At 32.4% G+C, this 14,650-nt stretch overlaps 2 protein-coding genes across 2 annotated transcripts; one reads left to right on the forward strand and one right to left on the reverse strand.

Moving 5' to 3' along the window:
- Positions 1–202: 202 nt before the first annotated feature.
- LOC129301751 (glycine-rich cell wall structural protein 1.0-like) lies at positions 203–1,349 on the forward strand. Its single transcript, XM_054940342.1, has 2 exons — positions 203–261; positions 480–1,349. Exons 1-2 carry the CDS (start codon positions 203–205, stop codon positions 970–972), a joined length of 552 nt encoding a protein of 183 aa, XP_054796317.1. The 3' UTR covers positions 973–1,349.
- Positions 1,350–11,074: 9,725 nt separating this feature from the next.
- Positions 11,075–12,683, reverse strand: LOC129303840 (B-box zinc finger protein 21). The gene is made up of 3 exons (XM_054943381.1): positions 12,410–12,683; positions 11,849–12,310; positions 11,075–11,702 (listed from the first exon to the last, which is right to left on the reverse strand). The coding sequence occupies exons 1-3, from the start codon at positions 12,593–12,595 to the stop codon at positions 11,445–11,447; spliced, it is 906 nt and encodes a 301-aa protein (XP_054799356.1). The 5' UTR covers positions 12,596–12,683; the 3' UTR covers positions 11,075–11,444.
- Positions 12,684–14,650: the final 1,967 nt, after the last annotated feature.

A 14,650-nucleotide genomic window follows, 5' to 3' on the forward strand; every position in this document is an offset into this window, starting at 1 on the left:
TCATTAGTAAATACACTTGATATGACCTATACAATTTAACACGTGAATTTATGGGCATATTTGTACATCAAACTAGGTATGAAGGCTGCGTAGCCGATGACATTGAAGGAAGGGCCCAAATTAGATATTCATGGTTTTATAGATTGAATATATTAACACTGATATATGTTGATGATTTAATATTCTGGTCCGGCGGGGAGTCATGGAGGGCGAGTGGGCAAGGTTTGAGGGCCACGGGGTGAAGTGGGGACAAAGTGAGATGTAAGGCACATACTCGCCCGGCTACATCCCACGCGGTGGGGACTCACAACTCTTGGCTGTTGGCGGCCCATCACAGTCACATTCACGTACGAGTAATTATATTTAAGCATGTAAGGCGAGCGCGTCCCTGTACAAGAGCGTACTGAGAGACATGGAGAGGTTGAGAATATTTCAGCTCCTTCACTTCATGCTTGCCATATCACTCATGGCACTTAAAGGCGACGACGAGCTGAACAATCTCAGCAGTGTTTCTACTCACGTCAACAACACTACTTCCGTAACCCAGCCATTGACAAAGGCAGGGGAGAACTCAACAGCTCCAACGGCAAAGCTGATGTGTTTAATACAAGTAAAGATCGCTGGCACTACGGCGGAGGAGGAGGAGGAGGAGGAGGAGGAGGAGGCGGCGGCGGAAGTTTTAGATGGGGATGGGGCGGTGGCGGGGGAGGAGGAGGAGGTGGAGGAGGCGGGGGCGGGGGATGGGGATGGGGCGGAGGGGGAGGGGGAGGAGGGGTGTGGAAATGGGGATGTGGAGGGAGAGGGAGAGGGAGAGCGGTGGGGAGGGGAGAGTACAGGGTGGGGGAATATGCAGAATGCAGCAAGGGAAGAACGAGGTGCCGAGGCATGAGGCTGGACTGTCCCCTCCACTGCGGCGGACCTTGTTTTTACGACTGCCTCTACATGTGCAAGGCTCATTGTCGCCGACCATGATGACTCCTTCCTCTCTTTCACCTTGTCATTGCTCCGTCAGTATTTCGTTATTATCTGCTTGCTTACTTAGTCGACATTAATGGATGGAATGGGCAATAGGGTCTCAGTCTGATGATGATGTGTGAACTTCCACCCCGAATGAATGTTGTAGCACTGGGAGAGAAGTATCCCGCAAGAGAAACGGAGAAGGATGTGGAGGAACACTGGAGAGGTCCCCTGCCAACAGCACGTGAGTCCCTCATCTCCTCACGTGTCTGGTGTCGCCTTCTAATTTGTTTAGTTTGAAATGCATGACCGTGCGGAATCTTCTCTCTGCTTTGTCAGTTTCACTTTGTAATAGTATTTGATTTCAATGGAATCAGTTTCACTTCCCTAGACGTGACGTTGTAATTGTTAATATATACACGGGGACGGAGGCACAAAATTTAATTAGAAAGCCATACTGAGAAAGCATATACAATAATAAAAAAAATTATATATATTATTGATATAACATAAATATTTTAATCTATGTATTTATATTTAATTTTATGAATATATAATAAAAATAAATATACAATTTTATTTTTTAAGTTTTGCTTATCAATTTTTTATGGCATAAGAATAATTAATTATATGTCATGTTTACAATAAAATTTTTAACAATTTTTTTCTCAATATAAATTACCATTAAATTGGCAAAGATTTCACCTTCCTCATAAGTATTGAATAATTTAAATGTATCCTTAAGATCTAAAATTTTGTTCAATCTAAAAGCCTCTATTATTTACTTACTGAATTTACTATTTAATTCTTTCAATTGATAATTGTAGTAAATAAATATATCAACATAGTAATGATGCTCAATTGTCACAAATTCTTTATGTTAATAAAATCTAAGTATATCATAATAAAAACCATTCAGATAATAAATTTTAATAGTTTGGTTATTATAGAAAAATAATTTTTTTTAAAAGACTATATCTTAACCATAATCTCTTAATTTTTGGATAAGTAATTTTTATGGTAAATGTCAAGCACATAGCATTTAATTTAACTTGGAATTTTTGTTGCGTAGCTTGACAAAATCGTTTGTAATAACTCTTTTAATTTCTTTCATAAAAAATAAAATGAAACCAAAATCAAATGACATCAATGATTTAAGGACAAGTTTAGCATTATCTTGTTAAAAATAAACAAATCTTATGACAACTATATTTTCAAGCAATTAAAATAGTTGGACTATACATAAAAGATCATGTATATAATTGAAATGAAAATTCTATCAATGTCTCAAAACTTAAATAATGTGCTTACTTAAGGAATTGAAAATATATAACTCCACTATTGCGGGAAGAACGTTAGTTGTTGAACTGATGTAAAAAAGGATTTTTCACATTGATTCTTTTGAAACCAACATGGAAAGAGATAACAAAATAAAAATAATTTTTTTAAAAAAATAAAGTTATAACATCAGTAATTTGAAAAACCTTTGTGAAAACTTTTTTACAACGGTTATTGAAAAAATTATTGTTAAAAGTGATTTTTTACAATAGTTTTTTATATTTAACTGTTTTAAAAAAAATTTCACAATAACCATTGTTAAATGTTTTTTAAAAATTATTTATTTTTCTATATATCCAGACTTAAAGCCTACAAATTGTATAGATTATATGAAAAGTATAAATAGCCAACCAGTAGAATCACAATAACTATGTTACAACTACACTTGATATATATTTAGAACTATACTATATATTTGTTCAACTACTAAAAAATTATAAATTTTTATTCAACCTCTTCACTATAAAAAGTATTCTTGAAAAAATTGTTGAGCTAAAATATCTCAAATGCTGTCAATCTCTTTTTTGTTATAGGGCTCCATATTATCAAAAATCTATATAATAAAATTAATCAAAAAATAATTTAAGAAATTAAATACCAAAAAAATGTAAACTAAAATAGTAAAACTAAATACCTCTTGTAATCTTTCAATACTTTCAACTTGAATTATTTCATACACATAACAGATAATGTAATATCCACATTCTATTTATCTTTTCTATTTGTTATAATTTAAAAAAAAATTGGTAGAGTCTCCTATAAAATTATGACATTCCAAAATATCAACAATCACAAAATTTATCAATGTCAAAGTTTAGATAGCAAAAATCACAGCATTAAATATATAATAAATGTTCTACTCATAATCATTAATTAAAAAAAATTATGCAACAACAAAGATGACAAATTGAAATATAAAACAACTTCTAATCTATTATAAATTTTAGAAATAAATAAAAAATTAATAAAAGACACAATCAAACTTACTTGGAATAGGAGAGAAAATAGGAAACTTTGAAACCCAAAAACACCAACAATGAAAGAGGAGGAGGGAAGAAGAAATCTACTACTGTATCATTGAAAGGAAGAAGAAAATGTTCCAAAAAAGAATTAAGAAATAATGGAGGAGGAAGAAGGAACAAGAAAGGAGCAAAAAAATCACATACACTTAAGAAGAAAGACAAATGGTGGACAACAGATGGCAACAGAAGCAACAGACGGTGGGAGTCAGGCAGTTGGTGGCGAACGACGGATGGCTAGCAGCGAAAACCCAAGAGGCTATCAATTTTTGAAAAGGTGTTTTGAAATTTCAGAGAGAATGGAAGCAAACTATTTAGGAAAATGAAAATGGGAAAGCTGCTATGCGTGAAATAGCCTTATGTAAAATCTTCAAGTTAGACCAATAAGGTTACCCTTACTAATCATCTTTAATCTCCAAACATTAATGTAATTATCAATTTGTCAAATTACACAAATGAGACCCTAAGTTTTTAATATTTAAAACATCCTAAAAGATCTTTACAAAATAAAAATCAAGAGTTTGATCAATATGTAGAAGCAAGGGATCTAAAAAAGGAATCAAGGCATTTGTTGAAAAGTTAAAAATAGTAAATTAGTCCAGAAAAGAGGCAGGCATCGGGGCTTGACACACATGCATCGTGGCTTATGTGCCTTTGTGCCATATATCTCGACTCAAGCACCCTACGCCCCGATGCATTGCATAATTTTGATGGCAATGTTACTATCAAATGATAATAATTGGGGCGAACTTCTAACACTTCTCATTCCTTTGTTTGACGTTCAATTGAGGCGATCTAGGTGCCTACAGAGAATTTTTTCCTAACTTTAACTAATGGTTTTAGTTTCACAATCAAATTATTATTCAATCAAAAGTTAGACACTCATTTTAAAATTCACTTCTTCTCATAATTTTTACATAACTTGAGTGCTAAAAACTCACTCCAAAAGCCATAAGCTACAAACACAGCCCAAGTCATACTCAATGGACTAAAATGAAATTGTGCAATATACTACATCACTAATATGCCATATATAATATATTTTTATTGCTCAATCCCTTAATCACCAAAAATAAAAGGGGGAGCATCTAATCACCCAATCCATCAATTAATTGTCATAAATCAAGTGCCATATACAACCCTCATTTGCATTAATATTTTAGCCTTATTATAGATTTTACAATTAGTATATATACACCATAAGGCCTAAAATACACAGCATAGTTTAATAAAACACATAGTCCAAGTAAGACACAACATGAACTTTCCCTAGTTAGCAACATCATTTGAATCGTACACATCAAAAATCAAAGTAAATGAAGCCTATTAATTTTAAGATCACAGTCCTATGCCTCAGTTTGTTTTCCTCATTCGTGTCCTGATGAGCTAGTTCTTGTAATATTGAAAATGATAGGGTAAGTACAACCATTTAATAACTAAGATCTATCTAACTTATACTAATGCATGTTAATAAATTTAAATGCAAGTAGCAATAATATCAATTTCAAATCATTTAAAATGATTAAGAGCACAAATTCAGAATTCTCATTCATAATAATACATGCTCATGAGATAATGAACAAGTAATACAATTTCATCTGCAATTAAGACTAATCACTTAATTTGTTTTACTAGGGTCACAATATAGAAAATCATGTATCCCTTTATCACTACATGCATGATTACACCTCCCTTATATTCTCTTTATACCTCTGACACGAAACCATAGACTATAACACATTAGGATTATTTAAAAACTAAGACTATCCTAGCCAAAACATATGTGAGAGGTTACTTAACTAAGGTTGCCCAACTCACTAATGGGTCACAGTTTTTTTCATTTCTCACATTGTGAGGTGTTATTCTCCCTAAACTAGCTTTTTCATTAAACAATTGGAAAAAAACTAGTTAGGTTCAAGTCTCTTATTGAACCAGTAGGATAGTCTTTCATTAAACAAGTAGGATGATAAATACGATAAACTCAAGCAAACCATTGAGCTCTAATGGAAGCCTCACTATGTGAATTTAATTCTCTACTCCTCTTTCTAGGAGAACTCTCACCTTTTAAGATCATGCAATGTATAACAATATAACATTTCAAGACATGCAATTACTTAATGTTTAGGCATGTAATTACTCATCAAACTCCTCAACTATAAATTTCATTGAACTCCACAAATATCATTTCATTGAGCTTTAGAAAACTATTTCATTAACCATTCACATATCAAGTCATTGAATTTTACTTAGCACATAATCATTGAACTTCCTATCAAATCATATCATTGAACTCCAAAGAAATTATGTCATAGTACTTCAATAATAATGTTTCATAGAATTTTACATATACCATATCATTGAACTTTACAAAATCATTATAGTAAATTTTTCAAGTAATTCATGCCACACTTGCATTTCATTCAATCACACATTTAAATTATCAAATATAAATTAATAAATCAATTAACACATAAAAGCATAAAAAATAATTCCCTCCGTTACCTTAAACTTTTAAGAGGTCAAAGATTTTATCCCTCAAACACACTCTCCTAAAGCTTTTACAAAGCTTGAATGGTGCCAAATATGCTCACTCTACAATTAATCACAATATAATTAATCAATATTCCTTTTTTACACAATTTTCACTATGAAATCAAACACTTCTTTACTCCTAAGTTCAATTTTTTCACATACAAGGGTACCTATAGGATTTATGAACTTCCTGTAACTTCTATTAACCTCATTGGACTCTTAAGTAACCATTAATTGAGCCACATTACTCTAATCGCACCATTAATCATGTATTTTTGTTCATTTATGGTTTTCAGCCACCAAAAACACATGGAATCATAAGTGCTAGGTTTAAATAGCTCAATTAACTTTCATTAACTCTATTTAAGTAAATAGATTCAAAAATATAGTCTCTATATATCAAAAATCTTTTTTTTCAACTAAACTCTAACTTCACAACTAGAGAAAATGGAATAGAAAGGGAATAAGTGAGCTTAGAAATCTTATCTCAGGTGTATAAAAGCTTTAATATAATCTAAATGTTTGAATTCTCCAAGCCCTAGCAAAGTTCCTCATGCTTCTCTTCATTTTTCTCCCTTCTTTCTCTATTTCATGAGCTACAAAATACTCTTATTTCTGCAAAAAAGTGACCTTACGCCATGGTGTGTGGCATAGAGAAGTTTTGCTTAGGCTCATTAGCACACATGTGCCATAGCAGATGAGCTACATGTTGCAGCGTATGGCACAATACTTCCTCCTTTAAATTTTCTCCCTTTTTCACATTCAGGTGACCCGATTTCAATTTGGGCTTGCATTTAAGACTGAAATTACAACTAAATATGCCCATTAGAGTCTCTAGCCACACGCCACATCAATAAACTTAATTATCCTAATCAAGCTTAATTAATCATGTTTAAATTTTGAGGATGTTATACTTTATGTAGAGGATTTAACGTCAGTTATTAGAATAACTAATGTTAAATCACCTTTCCACATCGATTCTCCTATAAACTAACATGGAAAGTTTAGAGAAAAATTATTTTAAAAAATCAAAACCTTCCACATCGTTTTAAACTACAACTGACATATAAAGTTTTACATTTTTTTTAAAATAACCTTCCACATTAGTTTGACTTACAACCTATTGGATAAGGTTGGCACCTAAAAGGGATGAATTAGGTGACACTTAATTTTTTGAGATTTTAAAGATGAGTAGAAGAAGATGATAAAAGATTCAAAAAGAAAAAACTTTGACACCAAGGATTTATCCTAGTTCAACCAAAAACTTGACCTATGTTTAGTCTTCAAGATCACTCTTGAGATTTTTAAATATAATCATAAGCTTAAGTAGATACTTGAAACATCAGTACAACTTTCAAGACTTGACTAGTCTTGTTTTAACAATAATATTTGCTACAATTAGTAAGTTATTACAACTCACTTGAAAAATCTCTTTTCAAGATTTTAATTTGATTGAAATGAAAAATTCTCTCAAGAATTAACTCTCTAAAAAGAGTATATTGAATGTAGTGAAGATTTAAGAACTTATGAGAGTTTTTTTAAAAAATATGTCAAAAGTTGTTGTATAAATGAATGTAAGACCTTTAAGGCACAAATAGAATGTTTTACAGAATGTTCAAACCTAGTATACCTCACTTAATCATCAAAATTCTAGTTTTAAGATTGAATTGTATTATATATATAGTTTGGCAATGTTCAAACCATTGGAACAATAAATGTAGTCGTTGGTAACATTTCATGTGTGAAACTAAAAGATTCATGAATGAAATAAAGCCTAGGCAAGTTTCGATCAGAGGCATATATGATGAATCAAGCATGGAACATAGGATAACTCAAGCGTGATTTGTTAGTTGCAAGAATCAAACTATTTTATAAGACAAATCAAGCATGGATCCTACCAATACTCATGTTGAAATGGTTAACAGAATGCCAAGGCCATTTTAGATGATAAATCATGCGTGGAACATTCTTCTATTCATACGTGATATGGTTATCAGAGAACTTAAACCATTCTGTGAAATAGATCACATGTGGAACCAATGTGCATTTAAACATAAAGGCATGATTAAAAAACCTAGTTCCTATAAGTGACAAATCATATTTGAACTTGTTACAAAACATGCTTGAATTGGCTTTAGGGTCTTTTAAGCCAGAATTGTATTTAAGTGAATAAGTGACAAATCAAGCATGAAAATTCTCCTTTCAAGCATGAAATATCATTGCTGTAAATGCAATCTAATACAATGTGACAATTTAGGAGTGAGTATAAAGATCTTTCAAGCATGAATTAGAGTATAGAAGCTTTATCAAGACTTCTCACAGGCATAGGTGACAAATCACATGTGAACCACTTCTGATTCAAGCGCGAAAAGTCATGCAATGTGTCCAAATTGAAAAATCAAGCATCAATCAATCATGATTCAAGCTTGAAATATCATGCTATACAATGATCAACTTCTATGATCCAATTTAAGCAAGACTCATATCGGATCAAGCTTAAAATGATCATTTAAATATAAATGCACTCTAAATAAATGACAATTAAGATTAATGGACTTATGAGCCTAAAGATGATGCATTCACTTTTGAATTAATGATATGTGATTAAGCCCTCATAGTTTTCATATTGAATCTAAGAGAAATAAATAACTAAACCTATGAGTCTTCTTTTTTTTTTATTCTTCAAGTTCTTTGAGGTTTTGTCACATTGATACATCTTGATAATATCTGCAAAAGTAACACACACATCTTTTTTTTATTTTGTAATTATCAAAACACATGATTCAATGCAACCGACATGAAAAAGGATAATTTTTTAAAATTAAAATTATTTATATAATGGGTTATAGTCCAAACTGACATGGTAAGTATTTATTTGAAAAAAAATTAATAATTAATTTACCATGTCAGTCTATATAACAATCGATGTGGTGCATTCCTTTAATGTCGATTGTTGTTGTAACTGACGTTAAACGATTTGCCTTTAATTACTTTCATGCCACTATTTCTTTTTACAATGATTTTTTCCATGACTGACATTAAAAGGTGACATAAATAGCTATTTTTTAAGCAATATCCTTACATTTTATTGAGAAAAAAATAAAAAATTAGAGTGTTGTTGCCCCTACTGGTCTCCTTGTCTCCACCCCTGTTTATACCTTGCTCTCTTAGCTTTGTGTGTGTGTGTCCAAGTGTCTTTGCCTTCCCTTCCCGGCCACATTCTTCAAAGATGAGGATGGCAGGATTTGGAGAATATTATTGCTCAATGACATAGGAAATGGAGGAAGATTTTATATTTACAATTGGTAGAGAATTTGATAGTATAGAAGAAGCATGGAAATTTTGAACTACTTAAGAAAGTTTTGAATTTTAAGTTAATTGGGTAGACATTCACTAGGTGATGCTGTTTAGAAGATTTGGATAGATTTGAATTAAGTTTTTCTTGATTTTGGTTATAATAATATTCTCCAAACCCTTGATTTAATAGATAATAGATTTTGTCATATGGATATAGGCACCCAATGCCTGTAGTTGCTATAGTCATGGGATCCAAGCTCATTTTATGTTCTCATATAATTTACAGTTTTATTGCAATCAATAATTTAAATATTAAATAGTTACAACCTTACAGGAACTTCCTCTGGATTTGCAGCATGAATTACGCCAGGGAGATTGAATAAACCTTGAAAGCTTCAAGGCACTACTGTCAATTAAATCAATAAGCAACAAACTAAAATATTAATTGGTCTTTATCATTTCATTGATGATCAAATGTCGAACTATTGTCTATCAATGGTAAGCATATAAATGAAAATTAACGCCTTCTATTTGACTTGGAATAAGGACGTTCAGGTTAGGCTTCGGCAAATGGATGACCTTGAGGTCCAAAATAAATTCCCTCGAAAGTTTCTCTCAAATTTAGCATAATAGCCTTGAAAAGCAATGTATTAACTATTTTTAGTTTATAACATCAAATCTAATGTTGTTCTAAACAAACTTAAAGTGAAATCGCTCCTCTCAATACCTTCTCTCTATGCCCAATTTTTTCCATTAATTATGAATTATGATCGAATGGTTAAGAGGAAAGCTTATAAATGAGCAATATGTCTGATTTAATGGTCTGCATTTGTTATTATCAGTGGGATACTCTTGGAAAGCAAGATCGTGACAATAAATAATATATTGATTTAATTTAATGTTACAATTAGCAATTAGTCACCATTCAAATAAAATCAAGGAAAAGAGGCTGTGTGGGTAGAATTTTATGGAAAGAAAGTATTGAGAAAACCCATTTCTTAATTATCTTAATGCACTAAAATATTAGAATGCGAGAGAAGTAGAATGCCAAAAGCCCAAGTCTCATAATTCTTGAAAGCAGCTATCACTCATAATTGAAACTATACTTGTTCCTCCCATCCTTACCTTGACTTTTAATTTGGAGAAGCAATCTACCTACCAAGCAAATTGAGAATTAGTTGAGCTTGAACAGAGGATAAAAAAAGCTACTTGTGCAGGTAGATTGGGGGATGCTAATTAACACGAAGCTTCAATGAATCTATTCCTCAAGTACATATATTTGCCAGAGACTTCTTTTCAAGCAGAGCCTCTAATTCCTCCTTAAACGGGTGATACATAACCTTCAATTACACATCATCCTGAGGTCTTGGTAGACTATTCTTGCTTCTTTATTCACATCTCCCATCTAGCTTCTTAAAAAAAAAATGGATATTGAAATTTGGGTAATCATATTCCAATGATTGTTGACAAAAATTGTAACATTAAATCTCAGGTGAACTTCCAGAACCAGATCTCTCCCGAGTGCCCAACACTCTGAATTACTCACCTTTAAGGGGAAAGAGGGTCAGAAAAGTGAGACCAGATCGTACTAGAAGGCGACGCCAAATATACCAACTTTCCATTTCTTGAAACGAAAATTCAATGATGGATGGAGGGTTGACCCCAACATGAATTTTCACGTTCAGACAAATCCATATGCCATCCATCCAATCCCTTTTTGGCCCCTGGTGCCCCCAGCCCCCATCTCTTTCTCCCTGTAATCCCATCTCCATCATCACATTCATCTGCAATCTTCTACGTCAATTTTTTCTGTGAAGTCTTGCATCCAGCAAACCTAATCAGTAGAAGGAGGAACAATTTACAGTTTTCGTTTTAAGATTGCGTTTAATAGAATCATCATTTCCTTCGCCTTATTTCTGGAAACTGTTCCCTAACACGTGGAAAACTATTTAGAATGCCTGCAAAACTCTATGAATGTTCAAATATACAATGGTGTTTGCAGATTCTGCAAATACAGTAGGAAAGAGAAGCACAAAACGATCAGCTTACAGCGCAGCTGCTGGGAAGCAGAGTACAAGTCACAAACAGTCCAAAAGGAAACCAAATTAACATTAACATTATAAAAACAAGGGTAGCATGAAAATTAAGGCAGATAGAGGCAGATGCGGAGAAACAAAAGAAAAGAGGAGGGAATAGACAACACCACCACCCCCCCCCCCCCAAAAAAAACCCAAAAAAAGAAATAAAAAAGGATGATACAAAGGCTGCGTTCTGAACAAGATTCGATTTTGAGGCTTGTTTCTACCAAAGAAGTCTGGATCTCTTTGACCCAGTAGGAGGGTTAATTTGTGGAACTATGAAATTATCATCCCTCGACCTTGATCTGCTGGCCTCAATATTGGTCGCCTCTTTTCTCTCTTGGAACTTGATCTGCCGATCCACTTGTTGGGTAAACAGAGTAGTGGGTGCTTGAGGAACCCAGATCCCCATACTCTCGGGCGAGAAAGAACACATATTTCTCTCAACATCAGCGTTGAACACGGCCAACATATCATCACTCTGCAATTTATTAGCCCTTAAAAAATGTCAGATTCGAGTACACGCAATAGAAAGCAGACACCTTCAATTCAGTGATAAAAAAAACTAGTTGTTTTTAAAACCCGAACTGGAGTGGAAACATTAAAGATAGGAGGTTCACCACAGACCTTACTGAAGCCAAACGGAACGGAAGAAGAATCGAGAAAGTCGTCGACCTGCCAGCCTGGGAGAGTCTCTATCAAATACTCAGATATGCTACTTGAGGAAACAATCCCTTCGTTCGTTAACAAGTTTCCCCCAGCCTTATTAATCGTGGGCGTGGCATATGTTGATGCTGTTGAAGGTGAAGCCTTGTCCATTGAAGAGGGATGTGAGATGGCAGAAGAAGCAGAAACAGAGTTCTTAGCTATATTCTGCGTCTTGGAATTAGACACAGAATCAGAACCATTCGTCAAGACGGAATTGGTAGTTGATGGTGAATAAAGCGTAGAAGCAGCAGAGAGCTTAATCCCCGTTAGAAGAAACCTATTATGCTTCTGGGTGTGCTCGTTGGCCGAGTGAATTGGCACATCACAATCTTTGCACAGAATTGCTCTGTCCTGTTGACAGAACACGAAAGCTCTTCGCTCCTACGATTTAAGAAAACCCCAGGGATATTTATTTGCATAGTGGAACACTAAACAATTGCTCTGAAACACACAATCCACAACCGTCATAGAGCTATTTACCTGGCAAATATCACAAAGAGGGAAATGGTTGGGAGAAGGGCGGTGAAGAGAAAAGCGTTGGTGTTTGGAGGCGAGCTTGTTGGCGTGGTGGACGCGCTGGTCGCAGGCATCACAGAGGGCGGCCTCGTCGGCGGTGCAGAATAGGGAAGCCTCGTGGTTATTACAGACGTCGCAGAGGATCTTCATTAGCTGAGAGTGGGATGGATCACCGAAACTCGGAGAAGAAAGGAAGGAGAGGAGAGACGGTAATTAGTGATTAGGATTGAGCCTTTTGGGTTTGCGATGTTCAAATTTAGATTATCTCTGTGGTGGACCACGCTTCTGCGCCGGAGACCATTTTACTGCTCTAACCGTATGTCACACTGCCATACGGAAAGGACCATTTATGTCAACAAAGTTAAAATTTCAATCATCAATTATTATTTAATGCCAATTTTTTAAATAACAAAGGTTATAAATTTTTAAGTTGGTTTCAACTATTAATTTGTTTTCTTAAATTTAATTTTTATTAGTTTAATGTCTTAAATTTTTTTAAATTATCACCAGAGTTTTTTAAGTTTTAAAATACAAATCAATTTTAAAAATAATTCAATATATAAAATATGTTAAAAACTTGGCATATATATACAATTAAATATGAATAAATTAACTTCAAATCAATTTAATTTTTATTAATATAATATTTTATATTACGTTTTGTTCTCTTATTGTTTAAAATTTTAGAGTTTATTTTTTCTACCCAAATAATTATACTTTTTTTTATTAATTACATGACTACTGTCAATATTTTGCTATCAAAGTCAACAAATTTTAACAATGTCATCTCATTTTTTAATAAGAAAAAACATGATCATCAATCTCTATAGATTCATCATATTTTGTTTTCAATCTCTACAATTTTTACAAGATTATATGATATTTGTTGCTCAAACTCTTATAGTTTCAGTGCTTTTAGTGGCTTCAATCCATACAAAGAGTGAAAATATTAAGAAAAAAAAACTTAAAAGAACTGAAAGTAAAATTTAATAAAATTATAAGGATCAATGATTATGTTTTCCCTTTAAATAATAAGGATTAAATTGATAATTAAAATAACATAACGGACTAAATTAATAAAAATTAAATTTGAAGGACTAAATTGATAACTAAAATAATAAAGGTTAAAAGTTACATTATCCTTTTTCTTTTGAAATAATTATAACTCATAAATTTCATTGAATATTAATCATTTTTATATCAGTTTATCTTTGAATGAATAATAACAATAATTATAAGTTGGCAAAACAACAAAAATAACTAGAAGGCGCACAATTTAAATACATCCTCTTTTTTGTTCATTAATGGTATTTTGGTAAAACAATATCCCATTTCATTGTAACCTAACCTAGCCTCTCTCTCATTTTTTTAAAGAGAAAACACTATTTTTTATTTCTGCACTTTATTTAAATTTTAATATAAGTCCTTATATTTTTTTTCGTTCTATGTCCCTGTACTTTTTTCCATTAACAACATTGGTCCCTACATTTTTAGAGGGACGTTGACATGGCACAACTAGTGTTAATAATACTAACATGTCAATTAACACCATTAATTTTATGCACACATGTTAAATTGATGTTGGCATGGGATTTTTAATAAGCAAATTTAAAAAAAAAAAAGCTTAAATGGGATTTGTGCTTTTTGTTGATTATCTAAAAACTCCAGGTTAGCCATTTTATTTCATCTGATGTAGGTTTTTTTTAATTTTTGCTTATTACATAATTTTATGTCAACATCATTTTGACATATAAGCACGAAATTAACAGTATTAATTGACATATCAACATTATTAACACCATTGATACTATGTCAATGTCCTTCTGAAAATGTAAGAACTAATGTTATAAATGAAGGAGAATGCAAGGGTCTAGAATACCAAAAACAAAGTGTGGAGATATATAGCAAAATATAAATAGAATGAAGGAACTAAAAGTAGTATTTTTTTTAATTTTTTTTTACTATAAATTTATGCCATGCATAAGCACAACTGCACAAGTGACTTGGGAGTAAAAGTTATCAATATTATTAGCAATTAAAATTAAAATCCAATATCACTTTAACAAAGTACTGCGTTGAAAACATTAGAAATGAAAAACTCTAATAAAAGAGCTTTTCCCATTGAAAATGAGACAGTTAAACATTAAAAAGGTAATATTTATATACTTAAATTTATATAGTTGATATAATTTTATCAAATCAAAT

The sequence above is a fragment of the Prosopis cineraria genome, unplaced genomic scaffold (assembly GCF_029017545.1).
Source record: "Prosopis cineraria cultivar Desert tree isolate PC_DT_omini unplaced genomic scaffold, ASM2901754v1 PC2, whole genome shotgun sequence".
Classification (NCBI taxonomy): domain Eukaryota; kingdom Viridiplantae; phylum Streptophyta; class Magnoliopsida; order Fabales; family Fabaceae; genus Prosopis; species Prosopis cineraria.

Excerpts from the sequence above, each read along its gene's own strand:
- LOC129301751 (XM_054940342.1), top strand. The coding sequence starts at position 203 with ATGGAGGGCGAGTGGGCAAGGTTTGAGGGCCACGGGGTGAAGTGGGGA. Across the intron at positions 262-479 it reads AAGTGGGGACAAAGTGAGAT|GCGACGACGAGCTGAACAAT; the intron begins GTAAGGCACATA and ends TGGCACTTAAAG.
- LOC129303840 (XM_054943381.1), bottom strand. The coding sequence starts at position 12,595 with ATGAAGATCCTCTGCGACGTCTGTAATAACCACGAGGCTTCCCTATTC. Across the intron at positions 12,311-12,409 it reads CTCTTTGTGATATTTGCCAG|GAGCGAAGAGCTTTCGTGTT; the intron begins GTAAATAGCTCT and ends CTTAAATCGTAG. Across the intron at positions 11,703-11,848 it reads TTCCGTTTGGCTTCAGTAAG|AGTGATGATATGTTGGCCGT; the intron begins GTCTGTGGTGAA and ends AATAAATTGCAG.